The sequence below is a fragment of the Synchiropus splendidus genome, chromosome 1, assembly GCF_027744825.2.
Source record: "Synchiropus splendidus isolate RoL2022-P1 chromosome 1, RoL_Sspl_1.0, whole genome shotgun sequence".
Taxonomy (NCBI): Eukaryota; Metazoa; Chordata; class Actinopteri; order Syngnathiformes; family Callionymidae; genus Synchiropus; species Synchiropus splendidus.
Window position 1 is genome coordinate 30,977,181 of NC_071334.1, and position 25,256 is coordinate 31,002,436.

Consider the following 25,256-nt stretch of genomic DNA (forward strand, 5'->3'; position numbering starts at 1 on the left):
CACCGGATGTCCGGAAACCGACTGCACGCTCTCGGCGGGGCTCCAGTGCGGTCGGGGGCGGAGCTTGCCAGGACTGAAAAGCGAGGCGCAGACGGCTCGTCGTGTCCGTCTCCACTTGGACAAGCGGCTCTTTTAAAATGGCAGCGACAGCCGAGGACGACTGGGAACCGGCCGACGTCCCGCCGCTCTCGGTCCAGCAGGGACACCACCACAACAGCAACAACAACAACAATAACAATAACAAGGACACGGACGCGGGGGAGAGCGCGGCGACCGCTACCACCAGTGCGACCGAACCCAGCGGGACAGTGTCGCATAGCATTGGTAACGGCTCGGTCATTAACCCCACTGGAGGGACGAACGGGAAGTGGGTTCGGTTGAACGTCGGCGGCACCGTGTTCCTGACGACCCGGCAGACACTCCTGAAAGAGCAAACTTCATTCTTGTACCGGCTGTGCCAGCAGCAGGACCTGCACTCGGACACCGTGAGTCCACTACTCCGCCTATTACTCCGTGTTTAAATCTCTTAGCGCCAATTAAGCCATATGCTAATACCTGACTAATGACAAACAAATCATATTGGAATTGCTCAGTCATGCAAAGCAATAGATAACGAGCGAGGAAGAGAGTGTAGGCCGGTTGGAATGACCCGCAACTCGTGTGATTGACAATCTTATAGGAAGACATTTGGTTTAGAGACAGTAGTTCTGGCCTAAGGATGAGAAGCTAAGTTGAATATGTTCCGGTTTTCACATAAAGTTAGGAAGGGCAAATGCTGGTTACATAGAGAGGAGAGACATAGATCATGCTGCATGAAGAATGGAAGTACCTGGTAACAACCGATGAGGTACATGGCTGTGACAACAGAGTGACTGGAGAGGACGCGCAAGATGGATAACTCCATATAGTGTTTGGTGAAATGGGGGTCTTATGTGTAATATAACATTTAACATTTAAGCAAATATAGTAAACATTTTTGTACTTTATAATCTCCTGTTGATGTATTTCATCTGTGGTTACTTCTTAATACCAGTCCATAATAAAATCACTACACATGGTCTGGCTGAGGCATTTATCACAGAAACAGTCCATTAAACTCCTGAAATATTAATAAGAAGCCTGGACCTTTATCTGGGGTGATGTGAAAGGTTAAGAGACGCCCCGAGGAGACGGAGAGCTAAACCTTTATACTTATTCAATGTGATCTAGGAGTAATTGCTTATTATTATTAATGTACCTGATCTTTGGTTGTGAAGCTGAGTAATCCAAAGGCATTCACAGGTCTGAGGGGAGATGTGGTGATCTGCTTCTCCTCGTTCTGTCCTGTGGTCGGCTTTTTCCACAAAGTAAGACAAATGCTTCGGCAAACATATTCCTGTTCATTTAGTCTGATAATAAGAATTCTCCCCAGATCACAGCAGTCATTTGTAATGACTGGTCCGTCCTGCCATGGCTGTGGTAAATGATGAACCGTGACCATTAATTTATTTAAGACCTGCTCCCTCCCATGCATCTCACCAGTCCCCTCTTCTTCCGCTTGTGCGGGTATCAGCATCATTGCGTGGTGAGTGTGTAGCTCGAGTCAGATGGATGAACACGTGCCTCCTCTTCTGCAGGGAGCTGCACAGCCAGGATCACTACAGCTGGCATCTTACGGGTAGAAGGAAAAAGACAGGGGCTTGCATTGTGTCTTTGAGTCACATGTAGAGTGGAGGCACGCTAATGGGCTGCTTGGTGATAAATGATGCAGGTTTTTATCCCGCTGCTTTTGATTTGAGCGTTATATGTGTGTGACGGAGCGAGAGGGGGGTTGGTCCCTGTCTTAGCCCCGAGCTCACTGTTGACATTCTGATGCTGGTTTTGAAAGATCTAATGTTATTGCAGAAAGATCAACATGTGATATCAAGAAGTAGGAGCACTGGCGTAATTTTTGGAAATATTTTTTTTTGTCAGTAAATGCAGCACAGCCCCGCAAAGTGTCTTTTGAATGCAGATTAAAAAAAAAAATAAAATCGTACTGATGAACATACAATGTAAAATGAGGTTTTCCTTCAGGGTTTTTCAAAACTGTGGCTCAAGCCCCCCCGCCTCCTTCCCAAAATAAATAAATAAATAAATCATAGACAAGCAATGAAGCCGAGGGCAATGTTTTGACATTTACTCAATTGATGACAATAAAATGCTAGTTTTTAATCACGAGAAGTAAATATCTCTCCAACTTGCTGCCATTCTCACGCGGCCCCTCTGTTTTGTTTATATGTCTTGCCAGAATGTGCAATTTTAGTTCCTGGAGCAGCGGACTTCAGTCATTATGAGGTTTCTTTCTGGAATTTTCCGTGAATAACACTCTGAGAACCATCATCTTCATGTCCATCTTCTCGATGCGTTCTGTGTTATTCAACTGTGTCGATGTTTCCACTTCATTTGAATATGTTTGCTCACATGAGATTTCATCTTTAAAAATAGAGTCTTTTTCTGAAGGCGTGACGGCTCTCATTTAAGCTGTGGTGGTGCGCCACACTACATTTACATGTAGCGCAAACCTTGTAAAGTAAATAGGACTATCACTAGATTAAAAAAAATCTGTTGTGATTAATCACACTACAGCCATAGTTGATTCACAGTTAATCACAAATGAACACACATTCTTGAGAAAAGAGAGAGAAGACTGCTCTAAAATACTGTTAAGGAATAACATCATAAGCACATGCTCAGAGAACAGCACAACCGCGTTGAGGAGCAGAGTCAGAAAGAATGCTCATGGTCAAAGTCTTTGATCACTTGAGGGATTTTGTCTTACAAATGTGTAATAACAAGACCTAAAATAGTGCCAGCAACCTGAGTTTTCATAGAAGCTTGCCGTGCTGTTTTACTTGTGTTAATTAAAAAATGGAAAATGTTGTTCTCTCTATTTAATGCCCTGCAAAAAAATAAATCAGTTTGTCACAGTCTAATGATCACAGTCAAACATTGTTTAAGTCACACCATTATTGCTGAACACCAGTTTGCCTTGGTGTGCAGCTTGTAGAACAAATTCAATGGTAGCACAATCACATTAGCTCTGACTAGCTCTGCCATAATATAATATAAGGGCGGTGAGTAGCGCTGCCTGCATAAAGTGAGAGCACAGCAACTGAGGCTACATCCACTCGAAGCTGCGCATCTTCTTATCCGGTCATTTTCTGTGCTGTATCTCCTGCCCACACTGAATCCGATCGAAGAGGATGTAGTACGTATGCCAGGACTGTAGTGGTGCTCTAATGCTCTGGCAACAAATAAGAATATGACACAGCACACGTGAAGCTTCTGCGCTAACACTAGCACATTAGCATAACGAATGACTTGCGCTAAGGGATACTGGTGTTTACCCACGATGCGGTTCAGCGTTTCTTACAAGTCAACACTGAACTACTTGGAATCGACGGAGACATGAGAGAGTGGCCAGAAGTGTGTATTTTTTCATGTTTCAAGCATTTTTCTGCTCAACCAACATGAAGGAGGTGGTGGAGACATCCCTGCGCTGGGGAGAACCCTGAATTTTTATCAAGTTTAGGCGAACAAGTCAACAGTTGACACATTTCATTAGTTTGAAAAAAGCAATATAAGAAAAGAAATAAATAATGATGGAAATACATTTGTTAAATTGTTTGTCATTCTTACTGTTTTTAAAATCACCAAATGGTGAGTGGTGACACTGTAAGATATCAAGAAATCTGAAAAGATGTGATAATCGGTTCAGAATCGAATTGCTGTTCCTGAATCTTAATGCTGCCTGAATATTCCCACCCCCTGTGCAAGAGAGAGGAATGTTTAAAGTCTCACATCTAAATCACATGAATAATCACTCAAGCACCTTGTGATGAAAGCAGTTTTTTAAAATTACTATTAAATGGGCCTCATTTTTCTTATATTTTCATGACTGGTTATCGGTGTTAAATGGTTGGATGTTACCAAATATATTTTTAATAGATAACAGCTTTTTTTATTTCTGAGAACTTGTGCACTTCCCCTTGGTCCAAAAAGTCAGCGATGGTGGTGATGATGATGATTACACTTTGAACATGGTGACTTCACTAAAAAAATGGGGAAAATGAGTGGAGCTGGCTCCTAATCTGGAGTTGGCCCTCATCTTGCACTTCTGCAGGCTCATTCACGAACGTGTGTGTCGTGTTTAGACCTCTTCTAGCCAGTCACTGTGCAGTGTGTACACCCTGTGGTGTTGGTGCACAGCGGTGAAATGGATCGCGGGTTGAAACACTTCACCGCTGCCCACATTCCGGACATTATTTGGGCTATTCACTGGGTTAAGGATAGTTGAGAAATTCGTATCATTGCAGAAACACCAGTTTTGTGATATGAAACCAGTATACCACACACCCCTAGTCCAAAGTCCAATAAGTTTAGTCTCACAAATAGTACGAAACATTCAAAACAAAACTATCTATCCGTCTGTTTTCTTGCAAAAGTATCTGACCACTAACAACACATACCTCAGTTGTGTTAGCTTGTCTCAAATCTGCACTCAATCCTGCTTAAAGACTTCTCCCCCCACACACACTCACACAGACACTGTCCGTCTATATGACCGGTTTAATAAGATTACAGGCACTTCCGCTGCCGCCGCCCAAACCTCTGCTGTAATACAACCCAGGCTGGCTTCTACTATCTCTGGCCAATTACTCAGTAAGAAGCTTTGACACCTAGATAGGGTTTGTGGCTTAACACCCTCAACTTTAATCACCTTATTGTACTATGATGGTAATCAATAATTTTAAATCTGTCAAAAGGATCATGGGGTTAGTGATCAGATATTTAGCTCATAATTTTCTTCTCCATCTCTCTCTTGCGTTGAAATCCTTGACAGGCCAGGACTTGCTCTAATGATATCTCTGCTCGGAAATATGTAGTAAGAGAAGCTCAGGGCAAATGTGTTTATTTGGGATCAGATGAGGTGTATGAACTTGTCTTTTCCATGAGCTAGATTTTTGGCCAAGACGTTCCTTAGTCATGAGCAAGATATTGTGTTCAACTCCAGTCTTATCCCCAAGTCAGACTCTCTGAACCAAATGGAGTGAAAAGTTACAAATGTGGGTTGTTGAATTAAAGAATGTGCTTTTAACTATACCAGTCAAAAAACTATTCATGAAATTGAAATTGAAACATATATAAGTCGCACCAGACCATGAGTCACATTTTCAGGTGAGATTTGTTTTGCAAAATTTGTTGCACGAAGCGAGAACACCACAAAGGCCTTACCCCAATGTTATTTGTATTCATCGCACAGGATGTGGACCGGCATAAGATGCAAGCCAACTGAGACACACGCTAAAAGGGGACATTATGACATTTATTGCACTGATCACAGTAAAAATACTAGCTTTTAGTCATGAGAAGTGAATAAATATCAGTTATCTGCAGCCGCTCTCGCCCGGTCTGTCCCTTCAGGTGTCCGGGCTGTCCGAGCAAACATAAGTTCCGATGGATCGCCAGCCGATTTATCAGCACTGATATCTGCATTTATGCTGTCATCATGATCGGCTGATCAAATAACAAATATAAGCCTATTTGTTTTATAATCATGCATAATACGTATTTTTTGTGTGTTATGTATGATTGTATTTATGTTCATACCGGACAAGAAATGTTACTACTCTTTAAAATTTTACATTACAATGTAAAAATGATGAAACACAACAGGCATTTCTCCTGAAAATCTAATTATGAAGCTGCAGCTGCAACAATGGTCATTAAGCAATACTTTTCCGCCCAGGAAAAGGACAACAGAATTGCAGTTAGCAACGTGTGTACCCACAGCCTCAGATGCAGCGTTAAAACAACATCAAATCACTGCACTGAGTTCAAGCGCTACCTAGAGGCAACCAAATAAATGGTAACTGGAGCTACCTGCTGGTGAAACCATTGGTTATGGAGTTTATTGTTTTCGATGAGCAGTCGAGTTCTGTTGTTGAAGACTGGAGGTGCTCTATCAGCAGCTAATCTGGATGCCAGATACCCATACCCTGGACTTGTAGTCCATAAATAATGGAGCGGTCTGTCAGGTTATAATGCATCATTCCGGTATTTCACAAGTGACTGAAGTTTACGTACATTGTGAGTTTGATGTGTTCATTATTCATTGAAAAGGGAATAAAACCTATTCATTTTATATTAAGCATGTTGCCTTTTTTATTGTTTATTTGTTTGCTTTGAACGTTGCAGTGTTTTCTATACTGTGTTGTTCAGCATTATTGTTATTTAATAGTAAAAAAAAAAAATAGAGACTTGTGTATCCCTGTTGTCACCCGTTCTTTTCATCTTTTGGTCAGAAGTACAGGATGACATGCTCACTGGCACGAGCAGCACATCCAGCCGTCATGTTCAGCAGTTCAGCGTCTCTTCTCTGGTACTCAAGTGGAAAACCCTTTTTTAACCTGCATTGTAATGGATGAGCAGACAAGATCTTACTCCTACATCACAGAGGCATGTTTCTGATTCTCACTTTTTACAGTAATATGCTGGATTTGATTTACTTTTTTACATTTCTGTACTCTTATTTAGCATTGTAATTCAACAGATTCAACTTTGTAGACGATTTATGACCATTATTAGATGCTGAAAGGACTGCATATTTATGCATTGTTCCAGAGGCATGTCAGTGACTCTGCTGGAGTTGAGTACGTCTATTAATAGATTTAAATAAACTCAAGATGTTGAGTGCTGAAAGCTGTTTTATGACGCGGAAGGAGCAGACAAAATAACAGCATGGCAACAAATGTGTCAGGATGACGAACAGCTCTTGTGTCTTCTTTGAATTCTCTGATCCCAGGTCATATATATATATATATATATATATATATATATATATATATATATATATATATATATATATATACCTGCTAACTTTAGATGATGGTTTGATCTCCTTGAGGAACACAAGTCTGGATCCTTGATAAAGTGTTTGATTTGCAGAATCAAAGATCTCAAATCTAAAATGTAATGTATTTGCTATTTTTCTGTGATACTGTATATAGACCAGTCGATAGTCTAGTCTAGACTAGAGTGCCTTTATTCTTCCTACAATAGGGAAATATGGGTTGTTACAGCACCATACACGCATTAAAGACAAACACTGATCATTATTGACATGGACAAAGCAACAACATATTCTTTGTCATACCTGCTCCGCCTGAGAGTTGATTTCCTTCACTCTCCGCCCAGGTAGGTTCCACCTTTCCCAATAAAACCCTCTGTTCCTCACTGCTCGTCCCCTTTTGGAAACGCAACGTGTGGAAGTGGAAGATTGGTTTCGCTTTGTGGATTACTTCGATGGATCGTTCTTGCTCTTCGTGTGAGGCGGCGTTGGTGTCTGGAGACACCCACAAGTGCTTGGGGTTCAAGCATCTGCTGGAGCTCAACTCCTGCACGGCGTGTGTCGACCTTCCGGCGGGAGAGCAACTCCTTAGGGAGACCATCCTCCGGTGGCTGTAAATCAACATAACATTTAAATATGCTGTAAGACATAAAGAAATAAAATTAAACAAATGTCCAACAGACAGTGAGTCCAGTCAGAGTCCATCACTGTGCAACCTGATAGCATTGAGCAGGAAGGAACGATGGAATTGCTCCCTTGTGCAGCAAGGATAGGCAAGTTCGTCTCCGGAAATGTGCTGCCCAGCACCGGGAGAGCGAGAGTGAGAGAGACCGTGGAATGAGAGCTGGATCCCGTCTCATCTGCCACTAGCTATGACTCCGCACTAGCATCGTGCCTCACTGTCCCGCAGCCAGCTCGTCCATCAGCTAGACCCCACAATGACGGACAGTTCTTGTCAATGTGCCCTGCGCAATTCCCCCCTCTGTTCCTCCCGGCTCAGCACCAGGGGGACACCAGCATCACGGGGCATGGAGTTGGCATGTAAAGCTAACTGTGATCCGGAGTGCGGACAATGGCATGATAGCATGGAGGAGAGCCTCCAGGTGCTCGGGTATCACTGTCCAAGTTGGGTCCAGCATATCCACTCAAAAACACCAGTTTTGTTGGTTAAATAGAGAAAAGGGTCTTTTCCAATCAAATTAACTTCCCTACACATGGGTGCATTGAAGCTCTGGCATTGACACATCCAGGAAGTGTTCCATGAGAGTTGCCACGCCTACGCTGTCAAGACATGTCATCATGATGAGGCCAGTCCTTCCACTGCAGCCGCCATGGTTCAGAGTCTGTGTCTGTGTCATGGCGGGTGGTCACAGATTTTAACACAGTAACGTGATGATACACTTGCTCCATGCTGAGCTGTCACGCTCGAAACACTTTTAGACAAATTTGCCTGTTCATTTTGTCTGGTACTGAAATTGTTTGTCTTTTGGGGTAAAATTGTGGTTGTGCGAAATGGTGACCGAGAATGTGAGAGCATTCCCAGATGTTTGTGGCTTTGTATCGGCCAAGGAAAGAGGCGTTCAACATTTCATTTTTGTTAATATTTCCGATCAAATCAGCGAATGTTGCTGTTGTGATGTGACATTTTATTTTGTGAGAACATAGTGATGGAGCAGGAGTGGGAACCCCCGTTTTATTTGACGCTCTGACTGACGTTGACTGTCTTTATATGTTGTTTTTTTTTCTATACTTACTCTAAATATTTGGTTTGGTGTTATGAATAAAGAAAACTGGAAGGAGAAGTGAAATTGCTGAGCTGGTTTGACCATGGTGAGAAATGTATCCCAGTCTACAAGATGACGAATTCAAAAGAACTGGATGTCAGCAAGATGTCCTCCTATTACATATGCAAACTTGATGGGGGATCTATCACATGCCTTCATTTACAGTTGTTGTTTCTCTCTGGAGAATTAACAGAGGACAAAACTAACCAATGGTTGTCTTCATTAAAGAATGTCTTAATCTATACGCCTTCTCCGGGTGGGTAAAGAAAAAGGTTCACATATGCATTGAAAAAGTTGAAATATCAATATTTCCCCCAGAATCAATAATATTTATTTTTTTCCAAAATATGATGGGTGCAAATTGTTGCCATGATGTGAGAATGATAGTATTATAGGTCTGGCTTAGTTTAATATCTTAATGCGTAAAAACCGAGGACATGTTTGTACAGTTGACTGGATATTTTATGATTAATATCACATTTTTTGTAGTGGTAGGTTAACAATATCATGAGAGTGAATTAAATTATTTTCAAAGAACAAATAAATAGCAAAATGAGAAAAGAAATTAACAAACTCAAACTCTCAAAACTAGGTTTGGAAATACATTTAGGAAAATAATGAAAAAAGAGACTCCTGCTGTCCTGGCACACATAATGAAACGTGTACAATATATATGTACAAAAATGCATTGTATGTACAATGATATATAGTAGTTTAATGAAATATTGCATACTGTACTGTGCTATTTACTTCTCTTTCTTTTTATATATTATTTCCAAGAACTTTCAGCCTCTGAAATGCTGTACTTCTGCCAAAGTGGAAGTCCAGCCAAGCATGCCACATCAGCAGCTGATGTTCCTCACATTTTCTTTTCAATTTCTCCCTTTTTCTTCCCACATCCTTCAGAACTCTGCCCCAGGGCTGTACATTTTGTCTGCATTTAGCTGAAATGATGCTTTTTGTGTTTAAATTAGAGCCTCTGCTGGAAGGCATCATCACGAGGGGAACGGTGTGTAGATGGGCTATATGGACTTGTGACATCAGAACTGTCTTCTCCAGGCGACTTCAGCAGCAGTTTAGCGCTTCTTCTTTTTAGCATGTCACCAGCAGCAGTTCCCCTGTAATGACAGCGGGCTGATCCCCAGCAGCGAGCATCTGTTGACGTGGCAGCAGCTCCCCAGGGGAAAATATAAAGCCTCTTGTTTTTGGAACATGACATCACAGAGTTTAAAGTCAACTGCTGAGCCAGTTTTAATGCTCTTAAAATAGCCGAGTGGGAATGATGCTGTCCAGCTTGCTGTCACATATTTGCTTGAGAAGGAAAAGAAAAGAAGCAGTGTTGCCGATTCTGGACAAAAACATTCTGAGTGGAAGTAATGTGTGATGAAGCTTGATTCTTTTTGTGTTACAGGATGAGACAGGGGCGTATGTAATCGACAGAGACCCCACCTACTTTGGCCCCATCCTCAACTACCTGAGACATGGCAAACTGGTCTACAACAAGGAACTAGCAGAAGAAGGTAACTCATCTGTATGTGAAAAGAAATCCCAGCATCGCATCCATGAGGTTTCTGTAGGCTACCGTTTATCAGACGTATTCAAGGAAATAGCTGGACAATCTCTTCAGACAGTGGATGTGGGGATGAAGTCATAGCTTCGCCAGCTGGTTAGCAATGATGACTGTGTGGCTGAAGGTCATGAGTTTGCATTCCAGTGAGGTAACCAGTGTGTGCCCTCAGGCCAGATTGTTCATGCTTTCTGATGGTGACGTGACATGTAATCCATGTCACGTTAAACAGCAAGTCACTCATCTCATGAAAAGGTCAAAGTTCTCCTATGCCCCTTGCTCATGGGACTTCAAGTATATTCACAAGACATGGCTGCCAACATTATGATCTGTGAATGGCTGTATGAAGATACCTACAGCTATTGGGCCACGATTTCCTGATCTCAACATATACTACCTAGTGAATAGTTCAGTGTATTTTCTCTCTCAATCCCAGGAGAGTACAAGCACAATTACTGAGTAGAAGACATGGTTTGCAACTCAGTCCCTGTCCTGATATTAGCGTGATGAATGCTCAAAGAACAGAGGACTGGATCACATCCTCTTGGAAGCCAGGTCAACACTGTGGCATCATGTATGAGCAATATGATTTCACCTGCTTGTTCAAGCCATAGCTCACATTAGTGTTGCTTTCCATCAGTGTAGCACAGTGGAGGAAGCATCAGTGGGCGTGAAGTTGCTATGAGTCATCACAGGACACTTCAGGAGAGGACTCTCTCTAATGGTTCTCAGAGCTTGTGAGGAGAAGTCGATGTGGAGTGTGTTAAAGCTAACCCAAAAGCAATTTGTGAAGAAATGAACGGAGGTGCTCTGTCCTTGAGCGGCTTTAGCAAAAGACTTTTCTGAAGGGGTTTTTTCTCCCTACGAGGAAGATAAGATAAAAATAAGGCCAATACCTATGTATGACTTAAAATCCGAGTGATACAAATAGAGTTATAGTTAATGTGACGTATTTGGAGACCGAGTTTGTCATTGAATAAAACAGCAGGCACTTTGACATGCAATTTCCCGAATCATTATTCACAGTGAAATTATGAAGCAGTGAGAAAGCCAGTCGTAGCTCATGGATTATTTAATAACTGTTGCTGTTGTGAATACATCATTCATATTAAGGGTTTCATAATAGATGTAGATTACTTGCCCTCCATTATGACATTAAAATGAATTTGTTTCAGCCTCTCCCTCTTATTCCAGGAGTTCTAGAGGAAGCTGAGTTCTACAACATCACACCGCTCATCAAACTCATCAAAGAGAGGATCATAGAGAGGGACTCCAAGGCCACGCAGGTACGTGAAGATACACACATGTTTGCTTTTCTATCCTTGTGGGGACATCGTGAGCTTTATCATTGCTCTAAACCCAACCATCCAAAACACATGGCTAACCTTAACCAGGACTCTGAACCAAACATCAACACAGTTATAATGACCCACTTATTTTGAAGTCTTCATCCTCAAATAGAGGCTTAACCTAATGGGTTCCAGCCAAATGTCCCCACAGTGTCATACAGTCTTCACCAGGACAGTGTTTTGTCAAGAATTGGTCCTCACAAAGTAGGATAAGGTTTGTCACACTGTCTTTGTGGGGTCACACACACACAAACCTATGCGCACACATTCTCTGCATTACTCGAGAAACTGTGTCCACGCTGATTTGAGATTCCATGTTTTTTTTTTGTAGTAAGCAATACCCCTTTTTGCCGTATGAGTACTGGCTTTTAAGTACTTGCTGATGCCGGTAATATCATAATACCATACCATAACATAATACCATAACAACCACTTTTAATTTTTTTTTCTTTCAGGACATGTGTCTTGAGCTTCCGCCACAGCTTTCAATTATGAAATTTCAAGTTTTGCCTGCAAGAGTACAGATAGGACATCCCCAACTTTGACCAATGAACTGGCTAGTTAGTTAAGGTTTAACTACATGACATACTGTGACTTTGGGACGTTCCAGCCAAAAGAAAGAAGGCATAAGTGAAATAGATTTGTTTTCTCTTAAACTGCAAGGACGAGATGAAAAACGCCAAGTGCTGTCAGCAAGGTATATTTATAAAAGCATGAAGTATAATTTTGACGTGACATTTAAGAAAAATGTTTGTATATTGTTTCATATAAGTCAATTTTATTCAAATATCCATCCTGGAAGTGCACAAAATGTGGAAATGTGGTATAGATGCAATGTCTTTTTTCAATTTTCTTTAATTTTGTTTTTCTTGAAGTAATAACCAGTAATAACTAGGTGAAAATAGTTATATTTATTGAAACAGATTTGTGTGTGCTTGCCTGGCTCAGCTTCTTAACACCTGAATCTCCCACATACTCCTACACCCCATGTGTGCTGCAAAGTGCCTAAATTAGACGGGGTGATGTAACTCCTCCTCCACATCAAGAGTCTGAACAAGTGCACTGCTTCACACAATATCAAACTTTTATTGCCACTCTTCTTCCGCTCCTTCCAACATCCGTGAAGTCGTCTGACCCATTCTTGTTTGTGCTCCCCAGCAGGTACCCCCGAAACATGTGTACCGGGTGTTACAGTGCCAGGAGGAGGAGCTGACCCAGATGGTCTCCACCATGTCGGATGGCTGGAAGTTTGAGCAGGTCAGCGTGCGCACCTGCAGAAAGCCCCGCACCGGACTGCTCTGGACTGTGGGTTGGACTCACGCTGCTGCTGTGACCCTTCAATTTTGACCCCTTTGGCCTTGAGCTCAGCCCCGCCCCCTCCCCTGTGCACTCCCAAAATATTGAGTATAATCACACATAACCTCTTGAGTTTTAGACCTTAATAATTAAGATTTTGCTTGACTGCACATATGTTTTAATTCATCCACAGTAGTCTCAGAATATGTCTGCCCATGTCTCACTGACATCTTTGTGATTTTTTTTGGATTGCACTTTTCAAGTCACAAACCCATGACTCCTATCGTAGGGAAGTCAAGAATCTTTAAAGTCACACCAAGAGATTGCCGATTAAAACATGTCACAATGTCAGTCTTCTTTTCCTTATGTGTTATTTGTGCTCTTAACTTGCACTGATACACTAGAATAAACCAAATCCCAAATTGCATAAAACACAGTAAATGCTCCTCTTACAAATTCCTATGTTTGATGTTCTGTTGAAGTGATTCCCTGTTGCAGTAGCAACTTTCAGGGACCAGGATCAGGAACCCGGATCCCAAGTTAAAGAAGACTTGAGCAAGCTTTTGTATTTTTACCTGTTTTTCTACTTAGATTTAGTGAAGAAAACACAATAAATATTAGTTACCATTTATAATAAGTTAATAATTTACAAATTATAAGTATATTATAAATAATTGTAAGTATGATGTGTGATGACATTTTACACCTGAGAAAGATAATTTAATTTCTCCAAAAAATGGGCTTATACATACAATTTCAGTAGTACTTTTGGCACATTTCTACATTGCCATTATATTTATATTATATATACATTATTATTTTTTATTAGATTTTTTTAATGGGAGAAAAAAATGAATGAAGGTAACAGTGGTGGGGAATTAATGCAAATGTTCTTCAAGTGCATAAAATAATATTGAATAAGAATATGTTTTCACCAGAGACTATTCACTGCTGGACTGTACAAATGCAATGACACTCACTTGAAACGGTCAGGACACAAATCTTTGCCCAGGTTTGAAATATTGTCCTTAATTGTCCTTCAGTCAGTGGTACTTGGCTCTCACTGCTTTTGGCGTAGCCCTGGTGCATGCTGCACAGCTTTGCTTTGAGGCTGCTCGCAGTCCCCCAACTACTGGAAGAAGCCTCTGATAGAGTCCAGCACTCGTGTTCCTTTCCCAGCATGCACGAGCAACCCCTCCGCCGCCCTCCCTCCCCCCGCTTCATTTTCTCTGCTCCTTCAGTCTGCTCTCTTTTCTGACGCTGTCTTTCCCTGTCTGTCTGTCTGTCGTCTGCCGGCTGTCGCTGTATTGTAGATGGTGAACATCGGCTCGTCCTACAGCTATGGCACCGAAGACCAGGCTGAGTTCCTGTGTGTCGTCTCCAAGGAGCTGCACACACCCGGGTCTGGACTTGCTACTGAACAAAGCCACAAAACCAAGGTGACCGTTGCCCCCTCTGTATCATGTTACACACACAGACACACACACCAGACAATTTTCCAGTACTACACATTGATCCTATCAAAAAATAAATATGTTTGATGCAGTGTAAAACTTTAAGAATAACTATAACCAATAATTTCAAAAAAATATTCACACGTGCCTACTGGCACTCATCGGGTGTCCGTTTCCTCTCTGGTGTCTCTGCTGGTCTGAAGAGTTCTTTGATCCCACTCTCACCACTGAAACTCCAAATGTCATTCGCCTTCAAATGTCATTGACCAACACTCATGATTCCCATCTTCGGTGTCCCCTCCTCCATCGCTCTGTCAAAATACAGACCTTGAAATAACTCATCCTCTGCTCACTGACACTCATCAGCGTGTTCATGTTTCTGTCATTTCTTGTTTTTGTTTTATCATTATTTTTTTCCCCCCTTCCCTCCTTCCTGCTCTCTGAAGGCTGCGGAGGTGCAGGAAGATGCATCCAAGGAGGAGGAGGAGGAGGAGGAGGGAGGGAGAGAGACCACACCAAATGAGAGGCTTAGAGAATGAGGGAGGAGGGAGTGTTTCATTTTTCCAAAAAGAGGGTGAGAATCTGCTGGTAGCTAGTCCTGCTTGATATCGGTGTGTGTGTGTGTGCGAGTGCATGTGTGTGATGTCAGGGTTCAAGGTGCTTCATGTCGCAGCAATGGCTGAATCTTTGAGCTCAGCTGTCTTTTTTTTTGATACTTTGATATAACTATGGATCTCAATTACTGTATCAGCAGTCCAACTGTGAGTTCTTTCACCATGATTTCATTTCCACTTCGTACATGACTGAAACTTTGACGACTCAAATTCACAGTTTCACCCAGGGGTGGCCATAGCGTTGAGATAGTTAGTGAGTCTGGAGCGTAATAATAGGTTTTTTAAATGGAGATTGTCACACTAGGCCAAAAGGTCTCATCTATTATGGAAAAGTGGTAAATTCACGGGACATTGCAATAAATTTATAAGGCTTAATTCAGGACATTTGTAAAGACAATAAAGTGTCATGGGTTTGGGTTATTCACATACAGGGGTTGGACAAAATAATGGAAACAAGGTGTGTTTCATTACTTTGTGTGTCCACCACTTATAATGCTATACAGACCTTGTTTTCATTACTAGACATGATTGTAAACCTATGAAGCTTTATGAATGCATTGTTTTGGGTCATGAATGTACCAGCAATTGCAGGCACGTTACTGATTTTTGCTTGTTGAAGAATGATAGCATCCGATTGTCATGGGAGTCCACTATATTTCAGCATTTCTCAACCTAATTCTAGCTGCATTGGTGCAGAGATCACGGTTGACCCTGTTAAGGTGGTATTAGCTGAGGAGTCTTCCTGCTGGGGAAGGTTATGGAAGGTCATTCAACATTTTTAATTTGGTGCGTTTTTTTTCCTGTCGTTGTTGGGTGAGGATTTGGTAGTCGCATGATGGCAGAAGTAAAGCTGTTTTCACTTTTTTATGTTACATCTTATGTAGTCAAGTTGAATGCGGTGAGAGGTGTTGCTGAACTCACTCTGTTCAATGAATGGGAAGCTTCATTGCACACTAGACTCCTGTGGATAAGGATATACAGGAGGCTAAATAATCACTGTGTCAGCACAATACGGGCTTTAGCTTGAAGTCATATACTATTAAAATGCATTAGAATAAGCTGAAAAAAAAGAAAAAATCCCTAATAGTCAGGCGCCTTGTTGCCGTCGTTCACAGCCTACGGAGGACACTGTGTTCAACCCAGATTCCATCAGGACTCCGACTCGGGAGTAGTGATTTTTAGTTGCAGCAGGTGAAATGAAGTTCTGGCATTTCCTCAAGACAGCGACCTGGCAATAGATGCTTCTCAGTTTCCACTGCCTCTGTGGCATGGCCCAGTCACTGGACGCTGTGTGTCCCAGTGACAGCCTGCGGTGCAGCGGAGATATCGATCGTCTTCGTGCGAGCTCTGATTACCAAATGCTGCGACATGGAATCTCCTTGACCTTTTAGTGCCGCACAATGTCCTTCTGGTCTGTGTGAATACTGGCGACACAGCCAAGAGTGGCACACGCTCTTTCTAGACAGTTTTTGTCCATGTCACACACGCCACTGCTCATGCCATCACCATTTCATCCTCACCATCATCCCGCTCTGTTGAAATCTGAAGTCACTCACCAGTTGTTCTCCTCGCAGCTGTTCCAAATCCATGGGTCCAGGATGTAGAAGACTTAATCTTTCCAAACTTACCACAACATTGTTTACGTGTTGCACCAGATGGACGTCGGGAACGAGAAGAGGCTGCAGCAATATAAAACTCAAGCGTCATTTATCTTAGTTGAAACCATCATGTGTGCTGTTTCATTGCCAAAGGCAGCTTAGTAATAACAACCAAAGAAGCTGAATGTTGCTGAGTCACTCTCATCTGGCTGACTTTGATGTTGTGCTGTGTCTCTAAATCTTACTTTTGTAGGACAAATGCATTAATGCAGGTCAACGTTTGCACTTTCGACGCCATTTGCTCAATGTAAAGCGAAACGTGTCGGTGCTGCATCATTTGCGAGACACACAAATTCAAAGTTTGTGAAAATATACAACCAGATGGCGTCAGTGGAAGCTCAGATAAAAAAAAAGTCAGTGCAGGCTTCAAAATCAGGATCCATCAGCTCACGGAAATATTTGATCAACACTAGAACAACAACGGCGGCTGTCAAATTTTCTCAAGGTTTTCGGAAAATTAATCACAAAAACAAGAATATAAGTTCTGTTCATTCCGGGAAGCCGTTGTCCACTTATGACGCTAGATGTAGCTTAAACAATATACATACTGTGCTTCAGTTTTTGAATGCACAAGTGTAAATTTCATGTATCTTCGGCCTTCATGTGAAGTTGGCCTTGCCCTGAATAGATCAGCAGCTACATTTAACTGGATTTTTCAGAGAGCCAATTGTTTCTGGGGTGTTGGTGTACACCTGTAAATGATCCAAACACACTACACTGCTGCTGCTGCAAAAAAGAGAGTCAGTACCTCACCTGACTGCATTTGATTTGAAGTCAAGAACTTATCTCAAGGTAAAAAAACAGACCCCTAAAGATGCTGGGAAATAGTTTTAAAAGTAGCATAATTGTGTTAGACAATCCTCTTCAATTTTACAGGAAGTTGGACATTGGAAGTTTTGAGTGAGTGAGCTAAAATATTTCCCATCATAGTAGTTAATCTGCTTAAAAATGTGGATGCAAACGACTGACGCAGAAAAACGCCACATCATCTTATTTTCAGGAACTGTCCTTTGCATCATTCAGTGCCTTTTTCAAACGGTACGACTCCTGCAACAACAGTGTGCATTGAGATCAAGTTCAGCATGTAGACCATTCTCTTCCTCTTCTTTGACGATTTGTTTCCCAAGTGGAGGTGCAGGGGCATGTTCGGATCAAGTGTCTGGTGAATGCCTTCCTTTTTTGTTTTTGTACATTTTGCTGTAATTTATTCTGGAGCTTTCTCTTTGGATGCTGGTTTTCTTTTATACCGGTGTGATTTATGTTGATAAGTTTTAATTTTTTACACAAACTTATATAATCGCTGTCGGTTGTCCATATCACAAAATGTTCTGGGAAAATACAAATCCACCTGCATGTTCAGCGTTGTTTCCTCATAGGCGTGTTCCAGTCGAGGACTTCATTTTCTTCATCCGGTTGATCCTGTCAGATCACTGACATTTCCTGAGGAATTACGTTTTTGTCTGTGATTATTTATGCTAATGACTTATATCTGTGATGCTCCAGTACGTCAAAAAAAAAATCCGTAAAACTTCTTCTTTTTTAATAAAATAATGGGAGCTTCGACTGTCCTAAAAGCCTCAATATATTCAAAACTTTTTAACTCAAATAACTGCCATTGCACGTCACATGACTTCACAAACCGACAGCAACACTTGTGTTCGCATTCCTTAAAGAACATTATGAGAGCCACACCTTCTGGTGGACATATTCTGTAGCTTTTGTGACAAGCACAAAAACACCGTCTCCAGATTGATATAAAAGAAGCGGAACTGCCAGTAACACTCAAATCAAGTCACTCTAATCGGATAATGTAACATAGCTGTTTTTGGAATTTGTTTTGGTTCAACTGAGCTGTTAATAATGTTTTCATTTATCTGCCTGTTTTTTTTATCCTTGTAAAGGAAGTCACATTTGTCAACAAATAAAAAAACTTTCCTTTGTATCATGTGTTTTGCTTCCACTGCTTGCTACATTAAATTATTTCTGGCTGTAACACATTTTATTCTAAGTGCTCCCTCAAACTGGGAACACGGAATGTGCTAGAGGCCACTTTGGTTTGGACTGAACTTCTGTCCCCTCAGTACAATCTTGGAAAATGATATCATACATAGACAGTTTGACAGAATGACAGTTTAGAAGCACAGAGATGAAGTGTGGCTTCCTTTCACGGCACTTGAGCTAGTTACAGTGGACACTCCATGTCTTCCACTATGTGTTAATGACTGGGCTACTGAACATTATTTGGAAGATGTGATGGTTTATTTATTTCTTGGTTCAGTTTTGAACACTGTTATTGACTTTGATGCCAACAATGTTGAGAACTGACATCTTGAAAGTGCCAAGAATTTAGTTTTGTTTGTTTTTCTTGTATGTCATTTGTATTTGCTTGTGTCTGTGTTATGCAGCCACAACTTTTGAAACTCAAACACGCACAATTTTTATGGCAATATTTGAGCTTCTTTGGTCTGATCTAGGAAATGGTAATCATTAGCGGCGCATTACATAATCTGCATGTAGGGATTTACCTCCTGGTTTGTGAACTGAGCGCTCATAATATTGAGCTAAAGGATTAGTGAGAATTTTTTTTCTGGAAAAAAAAACCAATGATCATATTGTGCATTGAAGGACAGGATTGTGAATTGTTTCTTGTTATATGTGGTCAATGGTCGCTGCAGTGTAATTGACAGAGTTAAAACGATCCATCCCTTTGAAGCAAACGTCAGCTTTGCTGGCGTGTGGTATTTGAAGATTTTCACCTCAAGTTTGAGGAGCTTGTCCAATGTGAAAACAACTGGAGTTTGCTGATTCAGCAGGATATTTGAATCAAGTTATGTCAGGGATACACAGCTCAGTGAGGCCCTGTGGTGGCCTCCAAAACCAACTGGTACATGACAGGACTTAGTCAATTATAGGTCAATCTGCATGACAATGATTTGCAAAAAAATAAAATATGGCAAAACTTTCATCGGGATCAAGTACATTTGGGTGACAGAATATTCATCCAACTGGCAGGGGTTCATTTAAAATCTCTGGAATCGAACAGCAACAACCTTCAACATATAATCAAGGATATGGTGCCTGAAGACAAATACAGTGGTGCCTCGGTTTTCGAACGTCCCGGAATTTAAACAAATCGGAGTTTGAACAAAAATTTCGAGATTTTTTTGCTTCGGATTTCGAACGAAAATCCAGAACTCGAACGCCCCTGAAAAAAGCCGGGAAAAAACAACGTGCGCGCACCGATCAGCTGACCCACGATACGCTTTGTTATTGTGTATAACGCAGCCTCTGTATGCAGACGTGTCCCGTTAGCTACACTGACTGTTTTTTCTTCATATTGAGGTGTAAGACCTGCCCTGTCTCCACACTGGACCGTGGTAGAGTGTCACAGGGCAGGTGCTCGCTCTCCACACCTCCAAGGCTGGAGCGCTCACTCCAGGGTTTGATGTCCTGTTGTGGGCTGGAGCTGGGACAGGGATGAGGCGAGTCTGGGACAGAGCGTTACTTGGTTTATGACTTTGTCACAGCCAAGCTGCACAGAAGCGCACATTCAGAGCTGGACACGCACCGGGCACCTCTTCACTTCTGGAGAGACGTCACTCACTCTGCAACCCCTCCCACATGCAGCGGCCACACACATAGAGGAACAGCCACCTGCAGCAGACACTCTACATTCACTCCTACAAAAGCCTATTTTAAGGCTTGGAACGCATTATTTCTTTTTCCATCCATTCTAATGGGAAAAATCGATTCAGATTTCGAACAACTCACTTCTTGAACGGCCATCTGGAACGGATTGTGGTCGAGAACCGAGGTACCGCTGTATGTTAATAATTGGAGTAACATGACAGCATGTGTGACATACCTGGATTTATTCAAAGTACTATGTGAAAAGCCACATGAGCCTCCATCACTCGAAGTGTAGTGGTGCATTCAAGTTCATTTTTTTTTCTTTATAGAAAAATTGACACAAGATATATTGAAACATTTTTATACATGTTCGCAATAGCGGACAGCCTCAGATTCTAATGTTTAGGTGGATTGTCAAAGTTTGTTTTTACTAAACACAATACACTTCCTGTTCCACGGTGCAGTAAGTAAGACACAGTAGACGCAGAGCAATCTCACGCCGATACACTACATCTAACTTAAGCCTGAAGGCTTACAACAGTGATTTTACCAGGACAGATGAAGCAAACCTTTAGGTTAAAAAAATAAATCTGCAAGTTTTTTTTTTCTCAGATGTATTTTTGCATGAGCCTGTGTTGGTGCAGCGACTGATCTTCATATCTTGGACACTGCACGGCACCTAGTTGAGGTTGTTCTCTTTCAGCTGGTAAGAGTTCAAGTCCAATTCTGAGATCCAGTGAGTGAGGTCCAGAGTGGATCTGCACTACAGGAACGTACTGAGTGTGTTGTCCACACTAGCCAGATGCAGATACTCCGGTGGGTCAGTTTCAGACTGGACCTTGTGATGGTGGTGGTCGACGTCACTCTGACTGGAAAGCGTCTTCTTCCTCCGTACAGAACCGCTTGAGCGACGCTTAAGGCAGGCTATTATCATGTGGGCCAGGTCCTGCTGTAGCCGCTGGAAGTTCTCTCTGAAGATGCGGATCCAAAAATTCATTTTAAAATATACCTAACTTTGAAAGTCACATGGCAAAAGCAGCTTCTGACAGTTGGTTGGAGTGAAGAGTTAGAGGTGTGCGAACTCACGTTGTGGGTGGGGTCGGTAGGTCATAGTCTTTCCCTGTCTCCCCAGTCAACCAGTAGGTGATTTCGGTCCCTTTACCCTGCAGACATGCTGGTCACATCTCTGCATCTTTTGAACTTAACAAACCACCTTCACCTTCAGATAAGTTTCTCCTCGGAGTTCGTACTCAAACTTGCAGTCGGTCCTCTGCAGGATGTCAATGGTGGGCTGACTGACGTGAATCCTCAGCGCTGCAGCGTCAAAGTAAAGTTGTTTCATTCTCCAGTCGACACGTTTCTAAATGAGTTTACTCACGATGGCCCGAAGACTCCATCCGTGACGCTGTGTTGACTGTGTCGCCGAATAAACAGTACCGGGGCATTTTTACGCCGACAACACCAGCAGCGCACAAACCTGCACGTGACAACAGACACACTCTTTTCTTTATTTCCGTCTTATCTTCCTCTTATGCGTTTCATCTTTATCCACTTCAACTTCAAACTCCTTTCATTTTTGTGCCCCTCCCTTACTCCTCTTGCTTCTGCCAATGGCAGTACATCACGCTAGAGCTAATACTGTTCCTACTCTACTCCCTTATCCACTCTCTCTTCATATATGATAAGTCTTTATGCTATGTTTGTTGCTCGCTACACTTCATCCAACTCACAGTCTTTGCTCACCTGAGTGCACTCCGATGCGTATCCACACGGGAATCCCGGGCAGATGACGAAGCTGGAAGCTTCCCATGAAAGACAAGATGTCCAAGGCCATACGGCAGATGTCCACCGCATGTCTGTTTCCATTCCGCTTGGGGAGCCCAGATGCCACCATGTAGGCATCACCAATGGTCTCCACCTGTGTAAGGAAAACAAGCATGAAGCTTGTTTGAATATACTTTTTCACCTTTCACATCTGGACCTTATAAACATCATGGTGGTCCAGAAAGCTGTCGAAGCCCTTGTAGATGTCGTTGAGCATGTCCACCACCTCCATGGGTGTGCTGTACTGGCACAGAGTGGTGAAGCCCACGATGTCGCTGAAGTAAATGGTCACCTCATCGTACAACTCTGGCTCCACTGCACCGGTCTCCTTCAGGCTCTTTACCACCGGGCTGGACACAGGAGGCATGAATCAACACCAAACACCTTCACCCACACCGCACGTCTGCTTCAGGTATAAAGAGCTGTAGATATTCGAGAAGTGTGGCACAAGTTCATGTTGAGGTGACAGCTCTGGGGTGAGTGGTTGAACAAGCAGCTCACTGTTCTCAGCTCAAGGGCCCTGTGAGCCTTGCAAACAAGGAAGTCTACTTCAACGTGCCGGATATTGTGCTTAAATATAAAGTTTCCCTCTGATCACGCTGGGCCATTTCATTTTACCAACCCGTGTCACCTTAATGAAATTTCAAATCATTAAGAAAAATGAAAAATGAAAGTAGAATATTTAGGTTTTTAATCTTTCATTTGGATTATCCTCAAAAGGTGGTATTGTTTTTCTTATAAAATAATTCCAATAATTTATTCATTTTTTTTTCAAACATAATTGCATTTTTCTTTTTTTTCTCTTTCTCGTGGAATTTTCACCTTTTAAAAAACATTTTTACTTGTAAAACATGATTTAAAAAATATATATATATTATTACTTAAGACGTCTTGTGTTACTCGTGTATTCTGTTTGCACATTGTTCTTCTATTGTTGATCAAATATCAGTTTGGACCATATTTGACTTATATCATAATTTCTTTATGACTAATGCGCTGAGCTCCCTGGTAAACTTTTGGTTACACTTCATATGGAGGTCACATCTGTACATCTTACATTGACAAGCCCACATAAGGGTTTCAGATGGATGTTCACGATCATAAATGACAACAAGCTTTCTCTAGTATTATAAAGTGAGAGAATAGTCTTAGCATTATACTGTGTGGTTAGAGTTGGAGGTTCTTGAGTGTAGCTCTGTTATTGTCTGGTGGAGGCAGCAAAAGAAAAAGTCTAGAAAACAAACCCTGGCAGAAGCATGAAGTTCAGACAGTCGGCTCTGTCCCTCTCAGCTTTGTACAGAGCTGTTCTCTCTTCCACCAGGTGCTCCAGGTTCCGGGAATACATCTGCAGCCGCCGGATCATGTTGTCCATGTAGCTCTCGTTGTCCTGGTTATGAATTTTACTGAATGGAACAAGTTTATGCATTAATAGTTGCTTTAAACCTTTTTTGACTAACCAACCTGATAATCTTCCCCAAAAGGTTTTCAACTTTTTTAAACTCCGGCCGCCTTTCAGGATCCTCCTCCCAGCAATTCTTGATCAACATGTACACCTATTAAAAGAGAAAAAAAAAATGAAGAAAGGGGTGTAATGGCTAAGGACACAAAACCACATGGTGAAATAAGCATAGAGGACATTTACAGCCTAAACTGAATAGTTATCTGTTAGCTTCAGCAGCTCAGGGTCAACGACCAGACATCAATAAGTGAACAGCAACTCCTGAGACTAAAACAGCGACTTTATGAGAACAACAGTGTTCATCTAGTTGTTATGGAAATAAAAGAATGCAGTTTTGAGAAAAAGTCAGTCTATTGACAGTTTAATGTCTGAAAAAAGATATTTTTGAGGACGTATAGTGCGCACTCACCTCATATTCTTTATCTGAAGCCGTTTCAAAATTAAGATCTGGTCTGAAGTAGGAATTGATGACCCTGGACAGCTTCTCTGTTGATCCACATTTGCAGGACAAATGTAAAAAAAAATCAGTCTTATAACAAGAGGCAAAGTAGGTATATTTTAAATATTTCTTGAACTAACATTTTAAAGAGTGGTCTTATTTATGTTCAACTTTTTTTTTTTATATAAAATTATTTTGTGTTATTTTATTTTAGCAAAGATCTCAGCAGGTCAGGAACAGTTCTGGTTAAGTTAAAAAGGAAAATAATCACCAAACTCCTGACTTTGAAAAACGGTTTGTTTATGGCCCACCTGCTCGGTCAGAGCAACACTCGCTGTAGAAAGTAGATTTTCTCAGGACGATCTCATGGGCAATGACAGCAAAACTGTAGACGTCTCCTTTCTGTGAAGTCCCCTGTGCGCGCAGGTGCTCTGGAGCCGTCCACAGGTCTACAGAGAGAACGGGTGGACGAGAATTTAGAATGAAATGAAATGAGAAGCAAACATGAAGGTGTACCTCGTCCAGGGCTGAGAAAGCTGTTGCAGCCAAAGTCGGTGATCTTCACAACCATGCGATTGTCCACCACACAGTTGGTGGACTTGAGACGCCCGTGGACTTGGATGTTAGTGGCATGGAGGTAAGACATCCCCTGGAGAGGTTTGACAGGAGGTTGACGTGTGATTTGTTGTTATTAACTAAAAGAGTACAGGTTATGTTGTATTCATGATCACGTATCAAAGGCTGCTTTCATCCACAAAGTTGATGAAGAAAAGAGACTCACCTTGACAATGTCGTACATGACGGATATCTTAAACTCCCAGTCCATGAACGTCTCGTCGGGATATGAAATCCTGTCGTTCAGCACATACTTGAGAAAGAGAGATGTGTCATTTAAAACGTGCCTTTTATGCAGCAAAATCACTTGGTCTCATTCGCACAGGAAGAGTAAAACCAAGCAGTAATCGAACCTAAACCCAGACAAGTGTGTAATGAAGAGATGCATGACAGACAGGCCAAATGAAGCGACTTGGCCCTGGGCTGTGTTGGGCCCCTGATGCCTGCGACGGCAATGGATTACATGAAGCTTTTTCAAATCAACTCACCCTCAGAGACCCTCGCTCTCCGTACTCAAACACCCCAAAGACTCTGTGATCAAACTTGACTGTGCCATAGAACTTGGTCAGATTGTAGTAGTCTATCTGGAGAATCTGAAAAACAACGATGGCGGTGAAAAGTGTGGACAAGCAGCGAGACACAGTTTCTTCTCTTGTCTCACTGCGTTCAGCTCAATTGTCTGTGTGTCAGTGAAGT

General features: G+C 41.9%; 2 protein-coding genes across 5 annotated transcripts in view; one reads left to right on the forward strand and one right to left on the reverse strand.

Moving 5' to 3' along the window:
• Window positions 1–56: 56 nt before the first annotated feature.
• On the forward strand, window positions 57–19,206 carry kctd17 (potassium channel tetramerization domain containing 17). Of its 4 annotated transcripts, none has more exons than XM_053857044.1 (7): window positions 57–485; window positions 10,067–10,175; window positions 11,417–11,508; window positions 12,730–12,876; window positions 14,181–14,306; window positions 14,768–14,895; window positions 16,510–19,206. In XM_053857044.1, the coding sequence occupies exons 1-6, from the start codon at window positions 138–140 to the stop codon at window positions 14,858–14,860; spliced, it is 915 nt and encodes a 304-aa protein (XP_053713019.1). In that variant the 5' UTR covers window positions 57–137; the 3' UTR covers window positions 14,861–14,895; window positions 16,510–19,206. The 4 variants fall into 4 exon arrangements, with proteins under 4 accessions (XP_053713019.1, XP_053713028.1, XP_053713037.1 ...); XM_053857053.1 differs by having other exon boundaries at window positions 12,730–12,828; XM_053857062.1 differs by lacking the exon at window positions 14,768–14,895 and having other exon boundaries at window positions 16,510–19,203.
• A 1,410-nt stretch (window positions 19,207–20,616) lies between these two features.
• gucy2cb (guanylate cyclase 2Cb) overlaps window positions 20,617–25,256 on the reverse strand; it is an 11,903-nt gene continuing 7,263 nt past the window's right edge. Inside the window, exons 14-27 of the mRNA XM_053856987.1 lie at window positions 25,222–25,256; window positions 25,049–25,153; window positions 24,727–24,813; window positions 24,462–24,594; window positions 24,257–24,394; window positions 23,916–23,992; window positions 23,509–23,600; window positions 23,292–23,450; window positions 22,205–22,397; window positions 21,967–22,141; window positions 21,602–21,700; window positions 21,443–21,537; window positions 21,310–21,386; window positions 20,617–21,194 (exon numbers count right to left, since the gene is read on the reverse strand). The exon at window positions 25,222–25,256 is cut by the window's right edge and continues 37 nt beyond it. Of these exons, the coding sequence (XP_053712962.1) occupies window positions 20,987–21,194; window positions 21,310–21,386; window positions 21,443–21,537; window positions 21,602–21,700; window positions 21,967–22,141; window positions 22,205–22,397; window positions 23,292–23,450; window positions 23,509–23,600; window positions 23,916–23,992; window positions 24,257–24,394; window positions 24,462–24,594; window positions 24,727–24,813; window positions 25,049–25,153; window positions 25,222–25,256 (1,673 nt within the window). The 3' untranslated portion in view covers window positions 20,617–20,986. The remainder of the gene's footprint in view (window positions 21,195–21,309; window positions 21,387–21,442; window positions 21,538–21,601; window positions 21,701–21,966; window positions 22,142–22,204; window positions 22,398–23,291; window positions 23,451–23,508; window positions 23,601–23,915; window positions 23,993–24,256; window positions 24,395–24,461; window positions 24,595–24,726; window positions 24,814–25,048; window positions 25,154–25,221) is intronic.